This window comes from Cygnus olor, chromosome 1 (genome assembly GCF_009769625.2).
Source record: "Cygnus olor isolate bCygOlo1 chromosome 1, bCygOlo1.pri.v2, whole genome shotgun sequence".
Classification (NCBI taxonomy): Eukaryota; Metazoa; Chordata; class Aves; order Anseriformes; family Anatidae; genus Cygnus; species Cygnus olor.
Genome location: NC_049169.1, coordinates 35,487,917 through 35,511,533, shown reverse-complemented (window position 1 = coordinate 35,511,533; position 23,617 = coordinate 35,487,917). Strand labels below are relative to the sequence as shown.

Below are 23,617 nucleotides of genomic sequence, written 5' to 3'. Positions count from 1 at the left end.
GTAGATAGAACTGAAAGATACGTCACACTTCCTTGCAAAGAAAGCTGCCAAGTAATGTATTTGAAATAAATGTACTGCCAAGGACAAATGAATGGTAGCAAGCCAAACTAAAAGCTGCATTGCTCAAAAAACACGAGTCCTTTTAATTTTCTTACCACAGCACTGTCTTGTGAATCAGCAAAATTCTGTTTATTCACTTACACTACAGTTTCTTGTAATTCTTATTTAAACACTCGATTCTTTAGACAGAAATGAAAAGCAATGAAGGCTGGCTTGTTTTGGAATGTAAACGTCAGAATATATTTTCGAAATCCTGTTAACACAGTGGGATGCTGATGTAAAGTGTAGTAAGCTGTATAAGATACCTAAGCACAACAACCCATGCTAATCATTCTCACCTAAAAGTTTTTATATCTACATGTATACAAATTGAACCTTATCTGTTTTACAATCAAAATTAGCTTTGTTTTTAATCAGTCTAGCCTGATAGAGAAGATTCATTAAAAAAGTGTTTTGCTATGTACTAAGAATATTCTTAAGCCTCTGAGTTGATTCTGACTCACTCACTAGACACGAAAACATACTCTTAATTTTTTACTTTATAGTAAGTAGTATGATGATGCAATTCAATAATCAAGAGAGGTTACATACAGAATTTTATTCACAGAATCACAGAATGGTTGAGGTTGGCAGGTACCTCTAGAGCTCATCTGGTCCAATACCCTGCAAGGACACCCGGAGCAGGCTGCCCAGGACCACGTCTAGGTGGCTTTTGAAAATCTCCAAGGAGGAGACTCTATAGCCTTTCTGGGCAGCCTGTGCCAGTGCTCAGTCACTTGCACAGTAAATAAATGCTTTCTGATGTTTAGACAGAACCTCCTGTTTTCCAGTTTGTTCCCACTGCCTCTTGTCTCAGCACTGGACACCACTGGTTCCGTCTTCTTTGCATCCTCCCTTCAGGTATTTATACACATTGACAAGATTCCCCGAGCCTCCGCTTCTCCAGGCTGAACAGTCCCAGCTCTCTCAGCCTCTCCTTATAGCAGAGGTGCTCCAGGCCCTTCACCATCTTGGTGGCCCTTTGTTGGACTCTCTCCAGTATGTCCAGGTCTCTCCTGTACTTGGGGAGCCCAGAACTGGACACAATACTCCAGGTGCAGCCACACCAGTGCTAGGTAGAGGGGAAGGATCACCTCCTTCCACCTGCTGGCAATACTTTGCTTAATGCAGCCAAGAATAGCATTAGCCTTCTATACCATTAGCTTTCTTAGTGGAGAAGGCACATTGCTGGCTCATGTTCCCCTTAGTGTCTACCAGGATGTCTACATCCTTGTCTCCAAAGCTGCTTTCCAGCTGTGTAGCCCCAAACAATTACTGGTACCTGGAGCTTTTCCTGCCCACATGCAGGACTTTACACTTCTCCTTGCTGAACTTCATGAGATGCTTTTCAGCACTTTTATACAAACCGTGGAGGTCCCTCTGGATGGCAGCATGACCCCCTGGTCTATCTTCCACTCTCCTAAAGCACATTTCTGTCTGCAGCTACCTAATGGGAGGCTATGGACAATATAGAGCCAGACACTTCTCAGAGGTACACGGTGACAGGACTACAATCAATGGATGCATGCAGAAGGCTGGACCTATGATCATTCTGAGATCCCTTCTAACCCAAATTATTCTTTGATTTTATATACAAAAAAAATGATAGAAAACCTACATAGGCTATGTATCTCTGGAACATTTCTTCCTCTGAACAAATTTCAGCAACTTCATAAACTTAGCTTACAAACGTATCTGAAACTACTTCTTTCCTGAACAGGCTAAAGAAGAAATTCAACGTAAGTCAGGAACCCCTGTGATGACTATGGAGATTAAATATGAAGTATGCTTGGTAAAGACCCAGGATCCTTATACTCAATAGGAAAAAACATGAAAAAGAATTTAAATACACTTCATGGTTCTTTGACCTAAGACTGTTAAGGTGACAAAAACTTGAGTTCCAGAATCAAACAGAAACAAATTACTGGGTCTTTCTGATAATTAATGAATTTAATTTAGAGAAGAGAAGGCTCTGGGGAGACCTCATAGCAAACTTCCTTTAAAGGGGGCCTACAGGTAAGATGGGGAGAGACTCCTTATCAGGGAGTGTAGTGACAAGGCAAGGGGTAATGTTTTTATACTAAATAAGGGTAGATTTAGACTAGAAATAAGGAAGAAATTCTTCACTGTGTGCGTGGTGAGCTACTGGAACAGGTTGCCCAGAAGCTGTGGGTGTCCCATCCCGGAAGGTGCTCAAGGCCAGGCTGGATGGGGCTTTGGGCAACCTGGTCTGGTGGGAGGTGTCCCTGCCCCTGGCAGGGGGGTTGGAACTGGGTGGGCTTTAAGGTCCCTTTGGACCCAAACCATTCCGTGATTCTGTGATTATCCTACTTCAGCTTCCACTTAAAAAAAAAAAGTAGTCATTCCACTTTTTTTTTTCTTGTCCTGGCAGGAGTACAGGTATACTAGTATTTCTATTGCAACCATAGCAAAGAAACTAGCTTTTAAATTCCTGTAAAATATCCCATCTATGAAACAGCAACTATTCAAAGGACAGGGGTGATGCGGAAATATATTTGAAAGTTCTCTCCATGTTAACCCGTGCACTAAAAGCCCATAACAATTGATTAGAAATTAAGGCCTAGTAATCCACTGGTCATCTACTTTTTGACACCTTAGCTCTACAACCAATACACAAGCATATCTCAAAATGAAAAAGTATTTTTCAAAACACGCCTGCATGGCAATCATTACAAAATCAATGAATCCCACTTAAGCGTTCATTCATCTAAAATGCTGGTCAAATCTCTTTCTGACAGTGACGACATTCCCCACTGCAAGTGTCCTGGTTTCAGTTAGGACAGAGTTAATTTTCCTCCTAGTAGCTGGCAGGGTGCTATGTTTTGGATTAGAATGAGAAGAGCGCTGATAACATGCTGATGTTTTAATTGTTGCAGAGCAGTGCTTACACCAAGCCAAGGACTTTTCAGCCTCTCTCTGTCCTGCTAGCGAGCAGGCTAGGGATGCAGCAGGAGCTGGGAGGGGACAGACCCAGGACAGCTGACCCAAACTGGCCAAAGGGGTATTCCATACCACCTGACGTCATGCTGAACAATATATAGGGGTGGCTAGCCGGGGTGGGGGGGGCCGGCTGCTCGGGGATAGGCTGGGCATCGGTCAACGGGTGGTGAGCAATTGCATTGTGCATCACTTGTTTCGTACACATTATTATTATTAATACTATTATTATTATTATTATTGTTATTATTCTTTTCCCTGTCTTAATAAACTGTCTTTATCTCAACTCACAGGCTTCACTTTCCCGTTTCTCTCCCCCATCCCGGAGAGGGAGGGGGGAGGGTGAGCGAACGGCTGTGTGGTGTTTAGCTGCCAGCCGGGCTAAACCACAACAGTACTTTTGGCGCCCAACGTGGGGCCCGAAGGGTTGAGATATCGACAGATTTGACCAGAGTGTGTTAAACTAAAATTGGTATAAGTATTCGACCTGCTTAATAGTTGCTAGTCACAATGTTGATTGCCTTAATCTCAAGTCTGCTGTGCCTGTTTCCCAAATTGAGTTTTATAGCAAGTTACTTTCTGTATGTGCTCCCTGTCGTGCTGTTTATCCTTTCCGGGCCCTGGTTTAAGATTGTTATGGTACTGTGTGGTGTAACGATGGCTTATGAAATGATGAGATATCTGGTCATGACTCTAACCTGGTATTTGTACTCAGCACTGTCGTCGACTCTATACTTCGGAAACCATATCTCAGAAACTATTAGCAATTACACCTATTGCCTTTTTTCATCAGGGAGTCAATCTGTGGAGGGGACAGGGGAAGATATTTTTTCCTACCTGTTCACTCTCCCTTCCTCCTTCACCACCCTCTTATCCCGCGAGCTAGTTACGGTAGCTCTCCAAGATGTTGAATATCCTTGGGATACTCAGACCAGCATGTTCTTGTTGTTATGTCTCCTGAATGCGCTTCAGGTTTTGTTTAAGGTTAAACAACTACTTAGGAATCTCATCCGGAGATCTGTCTTGAGGCGGGATAGTTGCGAGTGGCAGGGAGTGTGGGAGGATATGGGCAGGTTTCTAGGGCAGTGGGCACCCCCAGTGTTTTGGACATTCACCCCTGAACAACTGCAAAATCCTAAAAAACTGGTAGAATGCTTGAAAAAAAGGTGTCATGACTCTGGCAGTTCCAAAGTGACACAAACCACTGTGGTGTGCTGGGGTCTGGCTTGTGCCTATCGAGCTGCAATTGATGCTACTATCAACCTAGTGACAGACCCTGCGGCCGTTCCAGTCCCGGCTCCCGCAGCCGTTCCAGCTCCAGCTCCCGCAGCTGTTCCAGCTCCCGCAGCCGTTCCAGCTCCAGCTCCCGCAGCCGTTCCAGCTCCAGCTCCCGCAGCTGTTCCAGTTCCAGCTCCCGCAGCTGTTCCAGTTCCAGCTCCCGCAGCCGTTCCAGTTCCAGCTCCCGCAGCTGCTCCAGCTCCCGCAGCCGTTCCAGCTCCAGCTCCCGCAGCCGTTCCAGTTCCAGCTCCCGCAGCTGTTCCAGTTCCAGCTCCCGCAGCCGTTCCAGTTCCAGCTCCTGCAGCCGTTCCAGCTCCAGCTCCCGCAGCTGTTCCAGTTCCAGCTCCCGCAGCCGTTCCAGTTCCAGCTCCCGCAGCTGCTCCAGCTCCCGCAGCTGTTCCAGTTCCAGCTCCCGCAGCCGTTCCAGTTCCAGCTCCCGCAGCCGTTCCAGCTCCAGCTCCCGCAGCCGTTCCAGCTCCAGCTCCCGCAGCTGCTCCAGCTCCCGCAGCCGTTCCAGTTCCAGCTCCCGCAGCCGTTCCAGCTCCAGCTCCCGCAGCCGTTCCAGCTCCAGCTCCCGCAGCCGTTCCAGCTCCAGCTCCTGCAGCTGCTCCAGCTCCCGCAGCCGTTCCAGTTCCAGCTCCCGCAGCCGTTCCAGTTCCAGCTCCCACAGCCGTTCCAGCCCCCGCAGATGCTCCAGCTCCTGCAGCCGCTCCCACTCCTGTGACTGGGTCAGAGAAACGAACTGTAGCAATGCAAGTTGCCCCTGCAGAGGGTACTCCAACCCCTGTGGCAGACCCTGTGGCTGGGTCAGAGAAGCGAGCTGTAGCAGTGCAAGTTGCCCCTGCAGAGGGTATTCCAACCCCTGTGGCAGACCCTGTGGTTGGGTCAGAGAAACAAACTGTAGCAGTGCAAGTTGCCCCTGTGGACAAGGTGAAAAAACGGTATAGAGACTCAGGTCGTTTAGAACGCAGAAAGTCTTCTGCTAAGTCTGGGTATAGAGAAGACGAGGCTGGGCCATCAAATGTGCAGGAGGATGAAGATGAGGGTGAGGATGTCGAAAAATCAACAGTAACTACCCGAACCCTATACCAGCGTGAGCTACGAGATGTGCGAAAAGATTTTGGTCGCTGTATAGGTGAACAGCTTGTCACCTGGCTGCTCCGGTGCTGGGACACTGGAGCCAATGGTGTGGAATTAGAGGGCAGGGAAGCCAGGCGGTTGGGATCCCTTGCTAGAGATGCAAGCATTGACAAAGCAATTGGAGATGGAGCACGATCTCGCAGCCTCTGGAGGCGTCTCCTGTCAGCTGTGAAGGAAAGGTATCCCTTCAAGGAAGAACTTGTATGTCTACCAGTCAAGTGGACCACCATGGAGAAGGGAATTCAGTACCTGAGGGAATTAGCCGTACGGGAAGTAATTTATAAGGACCTAGACGACGCACAAACATCCACAGATCCAGATGAAGTCCAGTGTACTCGACCCATATGGCGGAAGTTTGTACGGAATGCACCATCATCATGGGCCAGCACATTGGCAATAATAACCTGGAAAGATGATGATGCACCCACAGTGGGTGACATGGCTAAACAGCTCCGGGAGTACGAAGGAAATCTCTCCTCTTCCCTACAGGCCTGCGTCTCGGCTGTGGAGAAACTCTCTGAAGAGTTCCACCAACTTAAAGAGAATTTATCTTCCCCCCCACCTGAACGAACCAGTGGCCACAAACTAAAAGAGAATACTTTGGAGAAACTTTCTGAAGAGGTCCACCAACTTAAAGAGAGTTTATTTTCTTCCCCACCTGTACAAACCAGTGTCTCGGCTATTAGGGGTAAACGTGCATCCGTGCAAAGAAGACAATATGGTGGGTACACACCCCGCGCCACCCTGTGGTTTTACCTACGTGACCATGGAGAGGACATGAGAAAATGGGATGGAAAATCTACTGCGACCCTAGAGGCACGGGTACGTGAGTTGCAAAAGAAACCAATCGGGAAAAAGGGGTTCTCTGAAAAGTTTGCTGCTCCAACTTCCAGCAGGCAGTCCTTTAAACACAGAAACGAAGATTCTGACCAGGACTAGAGGGGCCCTGCCTCCAGCCAGGGGGAGGAAAGGGACAATCGAGTTTATTGGACTGTGTGGATTCGATGGCCTGGCACGTCTGACGCACAGAAGTATAAGGCTTTAGTAGACACCGGTGCACAATGTACTCTAATGCCATCAAGCTGTAAAGGGCCAGAGCCCATCTGTATTTATGGCGTGACAGGGGGATCCCAGCAGTTAACTGTATTGGAGGCTGAAGTGAGTCTAACCGGAAATGAGTGGCAAAAGCACTGTATTGTGACTGGCGCGGATGCTCCGTGCATCCTTGGCATAGACTATCTTAGAAGAGGATATTTCAAGGACCCAAAAGGGTTCCGCTGGGCTTTTGGCATAGCTGCCTTAGAGACAGAGGACATTAAACAGTTGTCTACCTTGCCCGGTCTCTCAGAGGACCCTTCTGTTGTGGGGTTGCTGAGGGTTGAAGAACAGCAAGTGCCAATCGCTACCACAACTGTGCACCGGCGGCAATATCGCACCAACCGAGACTCCCTGATTCCCATCCACGAGCTAATTCGTCAACTGGAGAGCCAAGGAGTGATCAGCAAGACCCATTCACCTTTTAATAGTCCCATATGGCCAGTGCGAAAGTCTAATGGTGAGTGGAGACTAACAGTGGACTATCGTGGCCTGAACGAAGTCATGCCACCACTGAGTGCTGCAGTGCCGGACATGCTAGAACTCCAGTACGAACTGGAATCAAAGGCAGCCAAGTGGTATGCCACAATTGATATTGCTAATGCATTTTTCTCCATCCCTCTAGCAGCAGAGTGCAGGCCACAGTTTGCTTTCACTTGGAGGGGAGTCCAATATACTTGGAATCGGCTGCCCCAGGGGTGGAAACATAGCCCTACCATTTGCCATGGACTGATCCAGTCTGCGCTGGAGCAGGGGGAGGCTCCTGAACACCTGCAGTACATCGATGACATCATTGTGTGGGGTGACACTGCAGAGGAAGTTTTCGAGAAAGGGAAGAAAATAGTCCAAATCCTTCTGAAAGCTGGTTTTGCCATAAAACAAAATAAAGTTAAAGGACCTGCACGAGAGATCCAGTTTTTAGGAATAAAATGGCAAGATGGACGTCGTCAAATCCCAATGGATGTGATCAACAAAATAACAGCTATGTCTCCACCAACTAGCAAAAAGGAAACACAAACTTTCCTAGGTGTCGTGGGGTTTTGGAGAATGCATATTCCAAATTACAGTCTGATTGTAAACCCGCTCTACCAAGTAACCCGTAAGAAGAATGCTTTTGAATGGGGCCCTGAGCAACGACAAGCCTTTGAACAAATTAAGCAGGAAATAGTTCATGCAGTAGCCCTTGGGCCAGTCCGAACAGGACCAGATGTAAAGAATGTGCTCTACACCGCAGCCGGGGAGAATGGCCCCACCTGGAGCCTCTGGCAGAAAGAACCTGGGGAAACTTGAGGTCGACCCCTGGGGTTTTGGAGTCGGGGATACAGAGGATCTGAGGCCCGCTACACTCCAACCGAAAAGGAGATATTGGCAGCATATGAAGGAGTTCGATCTGCTTCGGAAGTGGTCGGTACTGAAGCGCAGCTCCTCCTGGCACTGACTGCCGGTACTGGGTTGGATGTTCAAAGGAAGGGTCCCCTCTACACATCATGCAACTGATGCTACATGGAGCAAGTGGGTTGCACTGATTACTCAGCGGGCTCGAATAGGAAACCCCAGTTGCCCAGGAATCCTGGAAGTGATTATGGACTGGCCAGAAGGCAAGTACTTTGGGATGTCATCAGAGGAGGAGGTGGTCCGTGCTGAAGAAGCCCCACTGTACAACAAGCTACCAGAAAATGAGAAGAAATATGCCCTGTTCACTGATGGGTCCTGTCGTATTGTGGGAAAGCATCGGAGATGGAAAGCTGCTGTATGGAGTCCTACACGACGAGTTGCAGAAGCTGCTGAGGGAGAAGGTGAATCGAGGCAGTTTGCAGAAGTGAAAGCCATTCAGCTGGCCTTAGATATTGCTGAACGAGAAAAGTGGCTAGTTCTCTATCTCTATACTGATTCATGGATGGTAGCAAATGCCCTGTGGGGGTGGCTACAGCAATGGAAGCAGAACAACTGGGAGCGCAGGGGCAAACCCATCTGGGCTGCTGCATTGTGGCAAGATATTGCTGCCCGGGTAGAGAACCTGGTTGTAAAGGTACGCCATGTAGATGCTCATGTGCCCAAGAATCGGGCTACTGAAGAACATCAAAACAACCAGCAGGTGGATCAGGCTGCTAAGATTGAAGTGGCTCAGGTGGACCTGGACTGGCAACATAAAGGTGAATTATTTATAGCCCGATGGGCCCATGACACCTCAGGCCATCAAGGTAGAGATGCAACATACAGATGGGCTCGTGACCGAGGGGTGGACCTGACCATGGACACTATAGCACAGGTTATTCATGATTGTGAAACATGTGCTGCAATCAAGCAAGCCAAACGGTCAAAGCCTCTTTGGTATGGAGGACGATGGCTGAAATACAAATATGGAGAGGCCTGGCAGATTGATTACATCACACTCCCTCAAACCCGCAACGGCAAGCGCCACGTACTTACAATGCTAGAAACAACCACCGGATGGCTGGAAACATATCCTGTGCCCCATGCCACCGCCCGGAACACTATCCTGGGCCTTGAAAAGCAAGTCCTATGGCGACATGGCACCCCAGAAAGAATTGAGTCAGACAATGGGACTCATTTCCGAAACAACCTTATAGACACTTGGGCCAAAGAACATGGTATTGAGTGGGTGTATCACATCCCCTATCATGCACCAGCCTCCGGGAAAGTTGAACGATACAATGGACTGTTAAAGACTACACTGAAAGCAATGGGTGCTGGGACATTCAAAAATTGGGATACACATTTGGCAAAGGCCACCTGGCTAGTCAATACTAGAGGATCTGCCAACCGAGCTGGACCTGCCCAATCAAACCTGTTACGCACTGTAGAAGGGGATAAAGTTCCTGTAGTGCACGTAAGAAACATGCTGGGTAAGACAGTCTGGGCTACTCCTGCCTCAGGAAAAGGCAAACCCATTCGTGGGATTGCTTTTGCTCAGGGACCTGAATGCACTTGGTGGGTAATGCAAAAGAATGGGGAGGTCCGGTGTGTACCTCAAGGGGACCTAATACTGGGTGAGAATAGCCCATGAGTTGAATTATAGTATGTAAATTATTATATAACACTGTATGTCATCACTACCATGATTGCTATATATCATAGATGAAAATGGTGATTAATTAGAAGGTATTGGAAAGAGTGTAACCTGAGCATGACATAAATGGTATGGAACAAGGGGTGGATATCTGTTCTGGTTTCAGTTAGGACAGAGTTAATTTTCCTCCTAGTAGCTGGCAGGGTGCTATGTTTTGGATTAGAATGAGAAGAGCGCTGATAACATGCTGATGTTTTAATTGTTGCAGAGCAGTGCTTACACCAAGCCAAGGACTTTTCAGCTTCTCGCTCTGTCCTGCTAGCGAGCAGGCTAGGGATGCAGCAGGAGCTGGGAGGGGACAGACCCAGGACAGCTGACCCAAACTGGCCAAAGGGGTATTCCATACCATCTGACATCATGCTGAACAATATATAGGGGTGGCTAGCCGGGGTGGGGGGGCCGGCTGCTCGGGGATAGGCTGGGCATCGGTCAACGGGTGGTGAGCAATTGCATTGTGCATCACTTGTTTCGTACACATTATTATTAATAATACTATTATTATTATTATTGTTATTATTATTTTCCTGTCTTAATAAACTATCTTTATCTCAACTCACAGACTTCACTTTCCCGTTTCTCTCCCCCATCCCAGAGAGGGAGGGGGGAGGGTGAGCGAACAGCTGTGTGGTGTTTGGCTGCCAGCCGGGCTAAACCACAACAGCAAGAAACATGGGAAACAATGAACGCAGCTACATAAATCGATTTTCCCAATACACCAATATAGTTGTATTATTTCTCAGTATTAATCCTATCCTGCTTCTTAATGGAGTCTTTTAATGTTAGTTTCCAAATACGGCAAGATATAATAACATATTTGTTTCCAAATAATAAGACAAGCTCATTTTATTCTAAAGTACATACCTGAATTGCTGAATTCATGAAACATGTATTCCCCAAGTTACTCAGGCCACATAGGCCTGGTTGTTCATTGTGTCTTCCTGGCTCTGAATAATCATAATTCTTATAACCAGTATATGATGGGAGACAATAGTTTGAATTTTTCACACTGTAAAAAAACAAGACATCTTTTAAAAATGTAAACATGTACTCTCTATAGTACTTCCACACATACAAGTACATTAAATGATGACAAATTTTAAAGCAACTTCTGTGAAAAAGAAAGGATTTAAAAAAAAAGTTTAATGTTGGTAATTACATTAATTTCAGTTTAAAAGTCACCTCTGCAAACAACCAAAATCTAATGTACTGCAATAACTGCAATTATTACATCCCTACCCCTTTTTGATTGGAGCAGCTTCACAGCTTACTCTTTTCTTCGTTGCTCCATCAAATTTAACACACTCAGACTTTAGACACCACCAGCAGCAATCAATCATTTATGTCTCTTTTGCATCCTGCTACTGCAAGAGAGCGAGGACAGTGGGAATGTGAATGCAGAGTTACAGGTGAGAGCTGAGATTTCCAAGGCCACTGTGGCATAGCTGCCTCACTGCATCAGGCATTCTATTTATAGCTTCCATGCTAGGGCTACACAATCCAGCATGCAAATGCCGGAAAGCCTTTAGAGGTAAAAGAATGCACAAAGTGCCTTGTAACAATTTCCTTATCGATCTCTATGACACATCTACTTGGAAAACCTGGACTGAAATAGATAAAATAACAAGATTCAAAGCAATTTGCTTCCAGGTGAAATCATGCAAATACTAAATACAGAAGAACCCCCCAAGAAGTAAAGTAAACATATTGGAGAACACTAGAAAAGCAGAAGAATCTTGTAAGAGGATGCTCTGCAATATCACAGATGTTTAAAACAAGCAAACAGAAAGGTTAAACTCTTCCTTAAACAATTTCAGGCACTGACCATACTTAAATCTGCTTGATAGCTTTGGCTAAAGTTTGAGAGCATTTCTGCAGTCACTGAGCATTGTTCACATTAGAAGAAACGCGAAAAAAATCTGAAAGCTAACTGTTAAGGATGACAGGGAAAAATACACAGTGAAAATAATCAATCATGATAAATGATTGAGATTTATAATTTCAGAAGTCTGAGGATGCAGCAGTGTCCCTTGGTATATACTCCAGCCGTTATTCCTCTCAATAGTGTAACACACTTTACATCCACCTGCATTCCAGCTGTCCTCACAGTGGATAATTACTCACTTTTCACAAATAAGAGTTGTTTTGTTTTAATCACAAGATTTATTGAAAATTTCAAACAGAAGGGGAAGAAATTTGCCCCATATTTTGATGGCCTCACAAATCTGTGTAGTTTATAGCTCTACCATCCTTAGAGACATTGTTCTCAAACTTTTATATCTGTTTTTATTTAATAGTTAACTTTCTAATCCGTAGGTATCCATACCTCCCTTTTCAATACTTAAACATTTTCTCCACTCTCTGTCTTGCCCCAAAATTGGCTATATGGCATTTACTGGCCATCCTCCATGCAAAACCCCTGTAAAGCTAGTTCTGCCCGTTCAATTTAACATTAACTTCTATCCTTCTGACCTAGTTTAGAGAAGATATTTCCTGAACTCCAGGGCCCCCTTACCCTTTTCAAGCTTGTTTCTGTGGTCAGCCCTCCCCCATCGTTCGACCTGGGTTCATCCAGGGAAAAGAGACCTTCTGTCTCCCCTTGGTAACTGCAGCCCAACTACTGCAACCAACCCCAGCTCTCTTAAGCCGGCAGCCTCAGTTCCCCCAGGAAGAAAAAGCACAGTCTGGTCACTGGTGCAAAGGAATGCGCTCCTTACAAACTGCACACATACAGGGTACGCGGTCAGCCTCTACTCTCATCCCTGCTTGCTTGCTACTGCTTTCCGCATATGACTCAAAGAGCGTGCATTTCACATGGTTATCAGGAGAGACCTCTTTGGGAACTTTAGGAGCTTTATCGGTTTAGTAGGGATAATAAACATTTTTTTTTTTTTAAACTCTCCTTTTTTCTTCTCCACATCTCCCCCAACCCCCAACTTTAAGAACCATTACCTTAGGAGGGAACTAAAAAGCTATGAAATGCAACTGGTGTCTTTTGGCTATAGTGCATTCATGTGAAAGATTTCCTTAAATTAGCTGAGTAACATCATGATATTGTAATTCAAGGTAACTGTAATGCAGACAGATCCCCAGTGTTGGTCTGCTGTAAGAAATATAAACTATCAGTGTTTACTTAAAATGGAAAGCCATGTCTATCTCATATTCTGTACTGGTCCACAGAAGTACATTTTAGGGTTTTAGAGAATATGGTTACCATATTCATCCCTTGAGTCAGGTGTATTCATTTATTTTTCTTCTCAGGGAACAAACAGAATCACAGAAAAATCATAGAAAAATTAAAGTTGGAAAAGCCCTCCAAGATCACCTGGTCCAACCATCCCCCTACCACCAATGTCACCCACTAAACCATGTCCCTAAGCACCAGGTCCAACCTTTCCTTGAACACCCCCAGGGACGGTGACTTGACCATTTCCCTGGGCAACCCCTTCCAATGCCTGACCGCTCTTTCTGAGAAGAAATGTCTCCTAATTGTTTTAATTGTTGAAGAGTAGTGCTCTTTGTTCAATTCTTTGTTTTAATTGTTGAAGAGTAGGGGCATGACATTTCCCTTTTTCCACTCACCAGGGACATCGCTCGAATGCCAGGACTTTTCCACTATGATGGAGAGAGGCTTGGCAACTACATCAGCCAGTTCCCTCAGGACCCTGGGATTCATGTCATCAGATTCCCTAGACTTGTACCTGTTTAGATTCATCAGGTGGTCTTGAACCTGCTCTTCACTTACAGTGGGTGGGACTTTGATCCCTCAGCCTCAATCTATGGGTTCAGGGAAATGAAAGACTTGGGAAGCCCGTCTACCAGTGCAACGGAGGCAAAGAAGTTGCTGACTACCTCAGCCTTCTCCATGTCTGTCGTTACCGATTACTCAGATATAGAAATTCACTCCTAATATAAGAAATTAGCCACCCATAATTGCTTACACACTACTATTTTCACCCCTCAGTCTATTTTCATAAATGTTAAAGGTGCATGGTGGCCCTCGGGGACTCCTCCTGTCACCCCAGCGCAGGAGCCCGAAGGGAGCTGGGTCCTCTCTTGCACACTTCCTTGAGGCTCTGTGCGGAAGGGATGCCACCTCTCGCACAAGGGCTGGGGGATGGGAAAGAAGCATTCACGCAACCCCTCAGAATCGGCAACACAGTTCTTTATTGCCGGGACATCTTGCAGGTAAACCTGTACAACATCCATGGTGTTTGGTGGCTCCAAGCTAATGCTTGGGATGGAGCCTGCGCAATGAGTAGGGAGCTCGCTGGGCACTCCTGCGATGCTGCTGGTGCGCTCTGATGGCAGAGTGAAGACATGCCAGGGTAGTCACAGGTCTGATCTGGCCGAGGTGGATCCACTTCCATTGGTTCCTCCACATCTTTTGGTGGATCCATCTCCATGGGCTCCACGGTGTTTGGCACGAGGATAAGCCAGTCCTTGCCCAGGACTGCCCAAACAGGATGCCTTGCATCTGGAATGTTTTCAGGCCAGGGTGCCGAACCAGGGGGTCATCCAGATCCATGTCTAGATCCCATGCCACCATCCAGTTGATTTCCATGCATGGATTTGACACTGCCATCTGTTTTATGGCCATGGCTGGGTCCCGCACCGTGTTCTGGATGATAGGCACGCCTGTGCTCCACACAGCTGTCCAGCTGACACTCCTGCCTTCGCTCCACACCATCACTGCGCCGATGGTTAGGCCCAGGCCCCCTGTCGCGGTATGACTGAGGGGGCGGCCTGTTCCCTGCGTCGTTGCGGTGCCAGTGGTACCGCCTGTAAGTGTCTGTGGGCTGCGCGCCAGAGGTCCCCTGAGCACTGGTGTCAGTTGTGCTGCAGGCGCTATCCCTCTGCCCACGACACTTCTCCTTCTCGTTAGCTGCCTTCCTGCTCGGTGCTTCCTTGGACCGCATCGCTGTCCTCTCACACCGAGGAGGCTGCCGCTCACCTTACTGCTTCTGGTCGTCTTCCCGCCACACAAGCTGGCTGCCAGAGGGCCCAGAAGCTCAGCGAATGGTGGGCCACCTGCAGCGGTCCTGTTTTATAAGGCCCGGAGCAAAGGTGGGGCAGTGGTGGCCACTGTGACCTCAGCAAGCCTCTGTGATGGAGTGGCCCATGCGTGGCCAAAGGCGGCTGTGTTGGGAGTGGCCTGGAAGATGCTCTCACGTGGAAGAAGAAGGAGGGTTGGGGGAACTGAGGGCCCCTTTTCTGGGGCTGGCTCCCCTGGGCCATTTGACTTGCCAAAGAGAAAGGCTGCCCCATGCAATCCTGCCTCAACCCATTTTTCTCCACATCTCCGAGGGTTAGAATCTCTCATTAACAAAAGAAAACACCACCAACAAAACCAAAAGAGACCAATCCAAAAAGCTAAAGCAGTCAAAACTGAAGTACCCATCACGACTGTTAATAACTTGCAGAAGTTTTTACTGCACATTTGGAATGTGATGGTAAAATTCTGCAACACACATGTGGTGTGGGAAGAACAGAAATTACATTCAGAGTCTGAGTCTGGAAATTCGTGCCTGAACAGGGAAAAGCAAGGGATGTGTTTAATCAACAGGCTCAAGCACTCTCTTCTTACAAGAGAGAAAAGGACAGCACTTGATAACTTGATATCTTGATAACTCCTTACAAATCACAAGTGAGGAATAAAGATAGGACATCAGCACTCCTCAAGAGGGAGAAGAAACATGAAATGGAGTTAGAATGAAACATGTCCTTTACACACACGCATGTACTGTGTATTGTAGAGTACAACGTGAGTGCACATCTAGTGATTTCCCTATCTGCACTCCCAGTTGGATAACTGGTGTCTTATCTATGTGCCCTGCAGTACACCTTTTATAAATCATATACTTGATCCACCAGGGGGGAGTTAGGAGCTTCAGCTGAGAGCAGGGTCCTCTGGTGGGAGTCATTAGATACTCCTTACCCTCTTTGTAACACAACAGCATTGAAATAAGTAAGAGGAAGGAGAGTGAAGCACTAAAAGGGGAAACCTTTGTTTAAAAAGGCTTTCGCAAAGCCAGGAACAGCAGTCAGGGTGTCTGATCAGCAGCCTTGTGCCCCCAATAGGAGAGACAAAGCAAGCAAGGTTGGTCTTGTGTCCTAGCCTGCCAGGGCAACAAGAGCCACACTGAAACACCCAACTGGATTTCATTTTAAATGGGAGCAAAAGGGGCAGGATAATGAGGAACTAAAAAATTCTCTCCCTCTAACTGGACATCGGAGTGGGACTGAACTCATTCATCCTGGAGAGCACCCCCACCTTGATCAGACAAGAAACAAACCACCAGCACCCTTCTGGGGCTCTCCCCAGCCTTGGGGATCAGGAGCCAGACTTTTTGCCTGATTCACAGGCATCACTGTGGTTTTCTATGAAGAGCTCATCCACCTGTCCTGCCACAGCTCCCAGCAGCGCCAAACACTTTCCCAAGCTGATACCAGGGCTGTCACCAGTGGGTGTGGAGGAATGAAGCCATCCAAGGACTAGGGCTTCTGGAAAAAGCTGTTGGCCCACCACCTTCATAACAGGCTTCACCAAGTAGAAATCAGTTCTGGGTCAATCAGAAAACAGGGATCAACACTTCGGTCATCGTAAAGCTTTTGCAGCCTTCAGGGAGATTCTTGAAATATTCATGCCCCATTTACATCAGACAAAGATCTTGCATCTTCCCTGCTAGCACCAGTTCCTGCATTGGACTAGCAAAGCTTGGAGGATGAGCGCAGGCAGCAGCTGTAGCAGAAACAGCACTGAAAATAAGGATAAAAGGGAGTGACCTGCAAATAGCAGGACTTTTATTCTGCCACCACAAATACTGGCATTCAAATGACCCTATCGATAGCACGTATGTTCTGGAAAGTCTTCCCAGCACAGGTTGAAGCTTAAAGGCCACAGGAACCCATTTGATTATTGCATGCAACCCTACAGTGTTAGACCATGAAATGCACCCCAGGTTTCCTGCATCAAACATTCACAGCTCATGACTGAGATGGAGCTCTTCTTCTCAAAAGGCACCCAAATCTTGATTAATAGTCCTTTAACTGGTGAATTAACTGTACTACCTGATTTAGGAATTAGTCTGACGATCATAATGGGCATCAATGGACTGTAGAGGATACCAGGAAGCCCATAAATCCCTTTTCTTTTTGAGTTAAATACTACATACATGCGGAAGCTTTCAGGTTTCAGTGATATTTCATCCAAACTCACCAAGCAAAATACAGTGCCTACTATATGCAGGAGACCAGGAGATTTCTCTTTATAGCTTTTAGAGTCTGTAAACTTCATTTTTTCTATAAGTTATTTTTGTTTAAACTGCATTGTGTTTCTTTTCATTCCTTTAAGACTGGACAAAAATACAGGATTAATAACAGCCAGTAGTAAATGGCTAAGAATGGAAAACAAGATGAGAGGCAAGTCTACATAAACTATTCAAACAGAAATGCCCTAGAAAAAATAACTTCTCATAATGTGCCCCCACACCATCTTTTCCTGAAAAACCTTTAGAAAGCTGCCTGTAATGAAGGAAAGGAATAAATCACAGAAAAGCAAAGGGGTAGTACAAGAATGGGGGCAATCAAGTAAGGGTAAGAATGGAAAGAAAACACTGAAGGCTCTTAAAAGAAATTGCTGCTCAAAAAACAAGGCAAGACCTGGAGGTGGGGGGAATCTTCAGACCCCTGAACAGCTAGCCAGAATTCTTGGGGTAGTGAAAATGGTAATACAATGTCATTCAGAAACCTACCTTTATCTGTAAATTTATAAATTTTGAGTTGAATGTCCAACAGTTGAAATTACTTTTATGTACAGCCTTTGTATCATGCCTTTAAACCTCCCAGAAAATTTCAGATTATGATACAGTAACGCAGAGAACCCATTGTATAGTTGGAGTTCTGTGAAGTGTGCCTTCAGTACAGAAAAGTTTGGAATAGCATCGCTAGCTTTGGAAATGACACAATTTGACAGTGCAGTGCTCCAAAAAGAATGCGAGCAGCAAGAATGAACTCAGAAGATGAAAAGTTTGGAATACTTACACAGCCCTATAATATTTCAACCATTTTAACATATTGCCAATGTGTTTTTGTGACCTATCACTTTAACAAATGCATAATTAGGTTCTATCAGTTTTTGGAGATGCAGCAGAAGTGCATGTCACTATGCAAATACTACGACTGTCTTTTATATTTTTCATGATCATCTGGAGAAAGATGATTAAGGTAGCATTCTCATCTATAGTTAAAAACATCACTTTCCCCATACTATTTGCTTGTGTGTCAGGTACAACAAGAAGAAAGTGTTTCTACAGACGATATGCAATTAATATTTATACATCCTTAAATTTATACTTCCCCACCTAGAATACTGCATACAGCTCTGAGGCCCCCAGCATTAGAAGGCCATGGACCTGTTGGAGAGAGTCCAGAGGAGGACCACAAAGATGATCAAAGGGCTGGAGCACATCTCCTGTGAGGACAGGCTGAGGGAGTTGGGGTTGTTCACAGCCTGGAGAAGGCTCCAGGGAGACCTTACAGTGGCCTTCCAGCACCTAAAGGCGGTCTGTGAGAAAGCTGGAGAGGGGCTCTATCAGGGAATGTAGTGATAGGACAAGGGGTAACAGCTTTAAACTAAAAGAGGATAGATTTCGATTAGATATTACGAAGAAATTCTTTACTATTGAGGGTGGTGAGGCTCTGGCACAGGTTGCCCAGAGAAGCTGTGGGTGCCCCATCCCTGGAGGTGCTCAAGGCCAGGCTGGATGGGGCTTTGGGCAACCTGGTCTGGTGGGAGGTGTCCCTGCCCATGGCAGGGGGTTGGGACTGAGTGGTCTTTAAGGTCCCTTCCAACCCAAACCATTCTGTGATTCTATGATCAGTAATTTAAAACAAAACAAAACAAACAAACAAAATCCAAAACTTTATGCTATATTCTACTTTATAGAAATGTATACCATACAAAGAAACATGACGCTTTTCAGTGTTATGTTAACAAAATTTTATTAACAAGGCCACTCTATAATGACTGCAACAACAGACTTGTAAAGTACTATCATCTCTAACTATCGCTACAGATAACCTGCTGTTTGCTTTTTCTGCCTCACAGATCAGCTTTGTCAGCTGAAATTATCTTCAAAAACAAATGCTGGTATTTTCTTAGAGTCACTGTGTCTTATATCCATATAGAGGTGCCAATGGATCTTAGAAAGCCACAAATGCCTAATTTTGCTTTTGTACTGAATATGATGTGAAATGTAAAAGACAATAAAGGCATAAACATGAAAATAAATTCCGGGCAAAGCTGACCTAAGTAGTTTTTTAAGAAAGCAGTGAAAAGACGATAGCATAAATTAAAGAAAAAGTACTTTCTTAGAAAAGGAGGTATTTGGGAGAAGTGTAGGAAATAGGAGAAAACTGCTCTTAACCCAGAATTATGTAATTAAATACATGTACTTTTTGAAGACAAAAGTTCTTCATGTAACAGTACATAGTATATTGATGGATATGACTTCTCTTTTACTGACCTAGTCCATCTTGAATATACATTCTGACAGAAGTTCTGCTACAGATTTTCCTGTATTATATATTTTAGCAAATTGTAAATCTGTGGATTTTTTAAAAATATATTTTAAAAACTCATCATAAATAGATTATTGCATTATAAGGAAAAATACACGCTTCTGAATTGAGTATCTGCTTTACATAACTGTCAGATATACGGTGGTTTGAGTTACCATAGAAAAATGGCTGGTGTTTCATAACACTATAGAGCACACACACCTAATTTCTAATTTAAGTTTTCTGATGTTATACTTAAGGCACTTCAAATAAACAATACCTCATCAAATCTCAATTTTACACCACTTCCTTTTAAACATGCATTTCTGTTGAAAATCCTCAAATTGAAAAATAAGAACAACAAAACCACAACCAAAAACCACAACCACAGCTCCCATTTTGGCTTGAAAAGAAACCAAAAATTAAAATCAGCTAAAGCAAGTGGGGAAACTGTCTTTAAAAGCTGCAAGAGCTGGCAACAGGTTTCAAACCTGCTTCCTAGAAATAACTAAAGCATCACTACAGAGACGCTAAGTATAAATAAAGAAAAAAATGCTGACAATTTAAAATGGGACCTCACTAAGAAATAGTGACTGCTGAGCTTCGCTTTTGGCATTACAACTGTCTTTTGCATATGCAATGGGGGAAAGAGATGAGCTGAGCCTCTAGCTGAGAACTAAAGTCAAGTAATTTTTCAAACAATAGATACTGTACACTTTTTATTTACTACACACTCACAGAGTACAACAGACAGCAGTTAATTACATGGATTTCAGCTGAGACTTGGGGCTACTCACAATTGGTAGAAGCACAAGCGACATGTCACCCCTTATGAAAAATCACTTCTGATAAATGCAGTATTTAACTGGAAGATACTGTGTAAGATATTTAATATTTGTATCACCTTTTTAATACTTAACATCTTCATGTTTGATCACATAATGCGTGTTTGGAAAAGTATTTTCAATTTGAAGGAATGGTAAGAATAAGCCTCTTTAATATCTCCCAGCTTACATTAGAGATGGATGCTTTCTGGCGTCAAGTATTTGAAAGATGCTCTATCAAGTATCTGTTAAAGTGAAATAATTCCATATTTTTCTATATTCACCAACTTTTTACAGTTGCCACATATAAAAAAAATTACACACTAAGTTGGCCACTGGAATATGAAAGCTCTTCTTTTAGATTTTTATCACAATCCTTATAAAATTTCTACTTTGTCACAGAAAGGAGAAAACCTTTAAAAGTGAGAAGTCTCTTTTGCTAAGCTTCTGTACATTGCAATACTTAAGCACATCAATTGCAAACAGATCTCTGAAGTCTCCTAGCACTAAGACACAGAATTTATGCTGCTGATAGTTAATCCATGGCTATAATTACTATGACAACCATTATAGCTAAAACAATTCAGCTGCCGTGGTCTCAAATCAGTGTGCGCTATCATACATGCTGCCATAATACCTTAGAATCAATAAATAAGGGAAAACCCAACAATCACAACTGCAAGCAGTTTATACTTTTTTGTTCCCCATCTAAAACTAGACAGTATAATAATGTATTTTTGGAAGGATAAAAATCTAAATAAAGTTTTTATATATTTTATTACAGTGCTCAGCATTGTATTTAGCATCTGAGGGCTAAGAGTTACCAAACATTTTAATTGAGTTTTGTTTCCTGCTATCATGCTTTACAACACCTACACTGCAAAATAGCGACCAGTAACAATTCATAATCCAAATACTGTCCAAACAAATCAAAATTCTTAAGCTAGGTAACATGGAAATCTGTTTATATCACACTGGGGTGATTCAATTAAATAAAGTTTTTAAGATATATTTGCTTACTTTCTGTTGTTCATGTTGTTATAATTATTTGATAGAGATGGAGAGATCTTTGGTAAAGTTGAAAAATTGGATGCACCTGGGGACCTTTAAAAATATGAAAATGGCAAATTAGATAAAAATGCTGAGATATTAAAAACCTTGAAAGCAAGCTAACAAAAGAGCAATGCATATAAACAAGCATGGAAAAGAAATATATATATTTTTTTAAATGGGCAAAGCACTAAAAATACTCATGACACACATCTCTCAGAACCCATTTTTTAAAACTTAAAAAGTTTCACAGTTTCATATCATGTTGAAGAAATAGTGCTATTAAAACAAAAAGCAAACAAAAAAATCACAGACCACTGTGCTAAAAAAAATGCTTTCAGTTTACAGTAAGACAACAGATATTTTGATGTTCTACAACCTAGAATGCAAGTCTTCTAACATAAAAATTTTAGGGATTTTTCATTTAACCATAAATGGATGTTGAGATGTGACATCGAAATGCTTAAGACACATATTCCAAGGTTAGTTTAACAGCAGCATGAAACCATTTCATTAAATTAGCCCTATTAACATTGTTAAAAGAACTCCAGGATATTATGCAGAATATTAAGTAAGCCTTAAAACCCCTTTAGCCAAAAGTAGTATCATCAATGCTCATCCCTATTGGTTAAGTAATTTCTTCTTAACTATAAGAATACTGAATATTTCAATCATAAAAACCCCCTTAATTTAACAATTAAATACAATACACAGCAACGTTGCTGACTTTTTCCGCTTGTTCTTTCCTTTTCTAGATCTTACAGAAAACTATGGAAAAGGTTCAATGGTTTTTAGGCATCTTCACACCTTTTTTTTTTTTTTTTTGTGGGCCCTGTGCAACTCCAGCTGGGTTGGATAAAGCTCCAGCTGTCCTTGGAAAGCTTTGAAATACATCTCACAACATTAAGACAAGAAATTCTGCATGCTCAGGATATTTTAAGCACATTTGAAGCACTAAGCTCTGCAAGGAGATAGACATATTTACACAGGGAATTTTTCCAAGTACATTTTCACATTTATTTTAAACTTTTTATTAATAAACCTCTTCCAAAAGAAAAGCTGTATTACCACACGAAGAAAAATGTTACTTAAAAGCTTTCCTGTAGATTTCCATTATCAATCTAAATCCTTTGAGCATTATCTTCAAAGAAGTAAAATACACAGACTATGTCCACAAGATAAAAATCTGAAGTTAGTTTAGCCCTATTTGAATTCAAGACAAAAGTTAAATTATGCACATTCGTTATTTTAAAGAAGGTATTTGAACAGAGTCATTTTGAATGGAAACCTAAATTTTCAGAACAAATTTGAAGCTTTTTCTATAATTTAAGCCAAATTCTAATGCAATATTGTTTTAAAGTTCGAAACTTGATGCATAATAATTGTTGTCTAATGGTTCAAAGAAACCAGAATGAATTACACAAATAAAAATCTGGTTTCCAGCCAAAAACTAAAAATAATTTGTTTCTTAGAGAAAATGACAGTTGTTTTACTCCTTGCTGTGATGCTCTGCCAGTATGATAAAATATCTAGTTAAAACTCAGCATTTGCTATCAAATATGAAGTGATGACATGTAAAACAGTAAGAGATTCCTACAACCCTGAGGTGTGCAGCCTTTCTATTTGCTTACAGCTGCTTATGTTGCTAAATCCTATGCACAAAGATGAGTGGAATTAATTCATAGCTCTTCAGAGCTTCTAATATATTTCAATGCTTGTTGGAAAACTTGTTAACAATATTGGCAGAAGTCCCCCCAGTCACTAAAAGGAAGATGAAAACAAGAATAACAAAAAACCCTGAAATGACAATAAGCACTAAAGCTGAAAGTACTGCCCTACCTTCCGTTCCTTAACACTGTATAAAAAGAATGACAAAAGTATCCATCAGAAAAATAAAAATAAACAAACTGCAACAACTTAGGAATTTCCTAAGCAAAAATGAGCCATCAAGCATACAACAAAAATTCAACTCTGTTTTAAATACAAGGTTCTAAGACAAAGTATATATTCTTTTAGGAGTAGGCTAAATTCAATATGTATTAGTGTTACTGTGGCAATCAACCAGCACCAAAGATGTCTAAACAACATATATGAGCCAGAACATAAAATGGTAAGCAAAGATGGAAGGGGAAAAAAAAAGTTTCCTCTTAAGTTCAGCATTTCTCAACTGTATACTTAGTAATCTGTGTTTCTGGTAAAAATAAAAGTTTAACTCCAAATATACTAGATTAAATGATTAAAGTTAGTGCAATATCTCTTTCCTGCATTTAGATATAAAATAAACCCTAGATTTTCTGTGACTGAAGTGGCATTATTTGCATTATTGCACTATCTGTACTTATTGAGCGCTTTTTGACATCAGAAGATAGATGTTATGTATATGATAAAAATATTTGTAATATAAAGCAAGAAATAAAGCAAGAGCTCCACAGTAATTTTCAAATCTCTAAATATTTCAATGTTTGATGTAAAACTCATTCCATCAGACTAACTACTCACATGTATTTAACCTTTGCTTCAACAG

General features: G+C 43.2%; 1 protein-coding gene across 4 annotated transcripts in view; it reads right to left on the bottom strand.

Annotated features, from left to right (window-relative positions):
• Nucleotides 1-23,617, bottom strand: part of USP15 (ubiquitin specific peptidase 15) — an 81,758-nt gene that overhangs the window by 19,160 nt on the left and 38,981 nt on the right. For 2 of the 4 annotated variants that reach the window (XM_040552134.1, XM_040552151.1), the window contains exons 7-8: nt 21,064-21,147; nt 10,523-10,667 (exon numbers count right to left, since the gene is read on the bottom strand). In XM_040552134.1, the coding sequence (XP_040408068.1) occupies nt 10,523-10,667; nt 21,064-21,147 (229 nt within the window). Of the gene's footprint in view, nt 1-10,522; nt 10,668-19,927; nt 20,289-21,063; nt 21,148-23,617 lie in introns of those variants that run through there. The other 2 variants (XM_040552161.1, XM_040552142.1) reach the window with 2 other exon arrangements.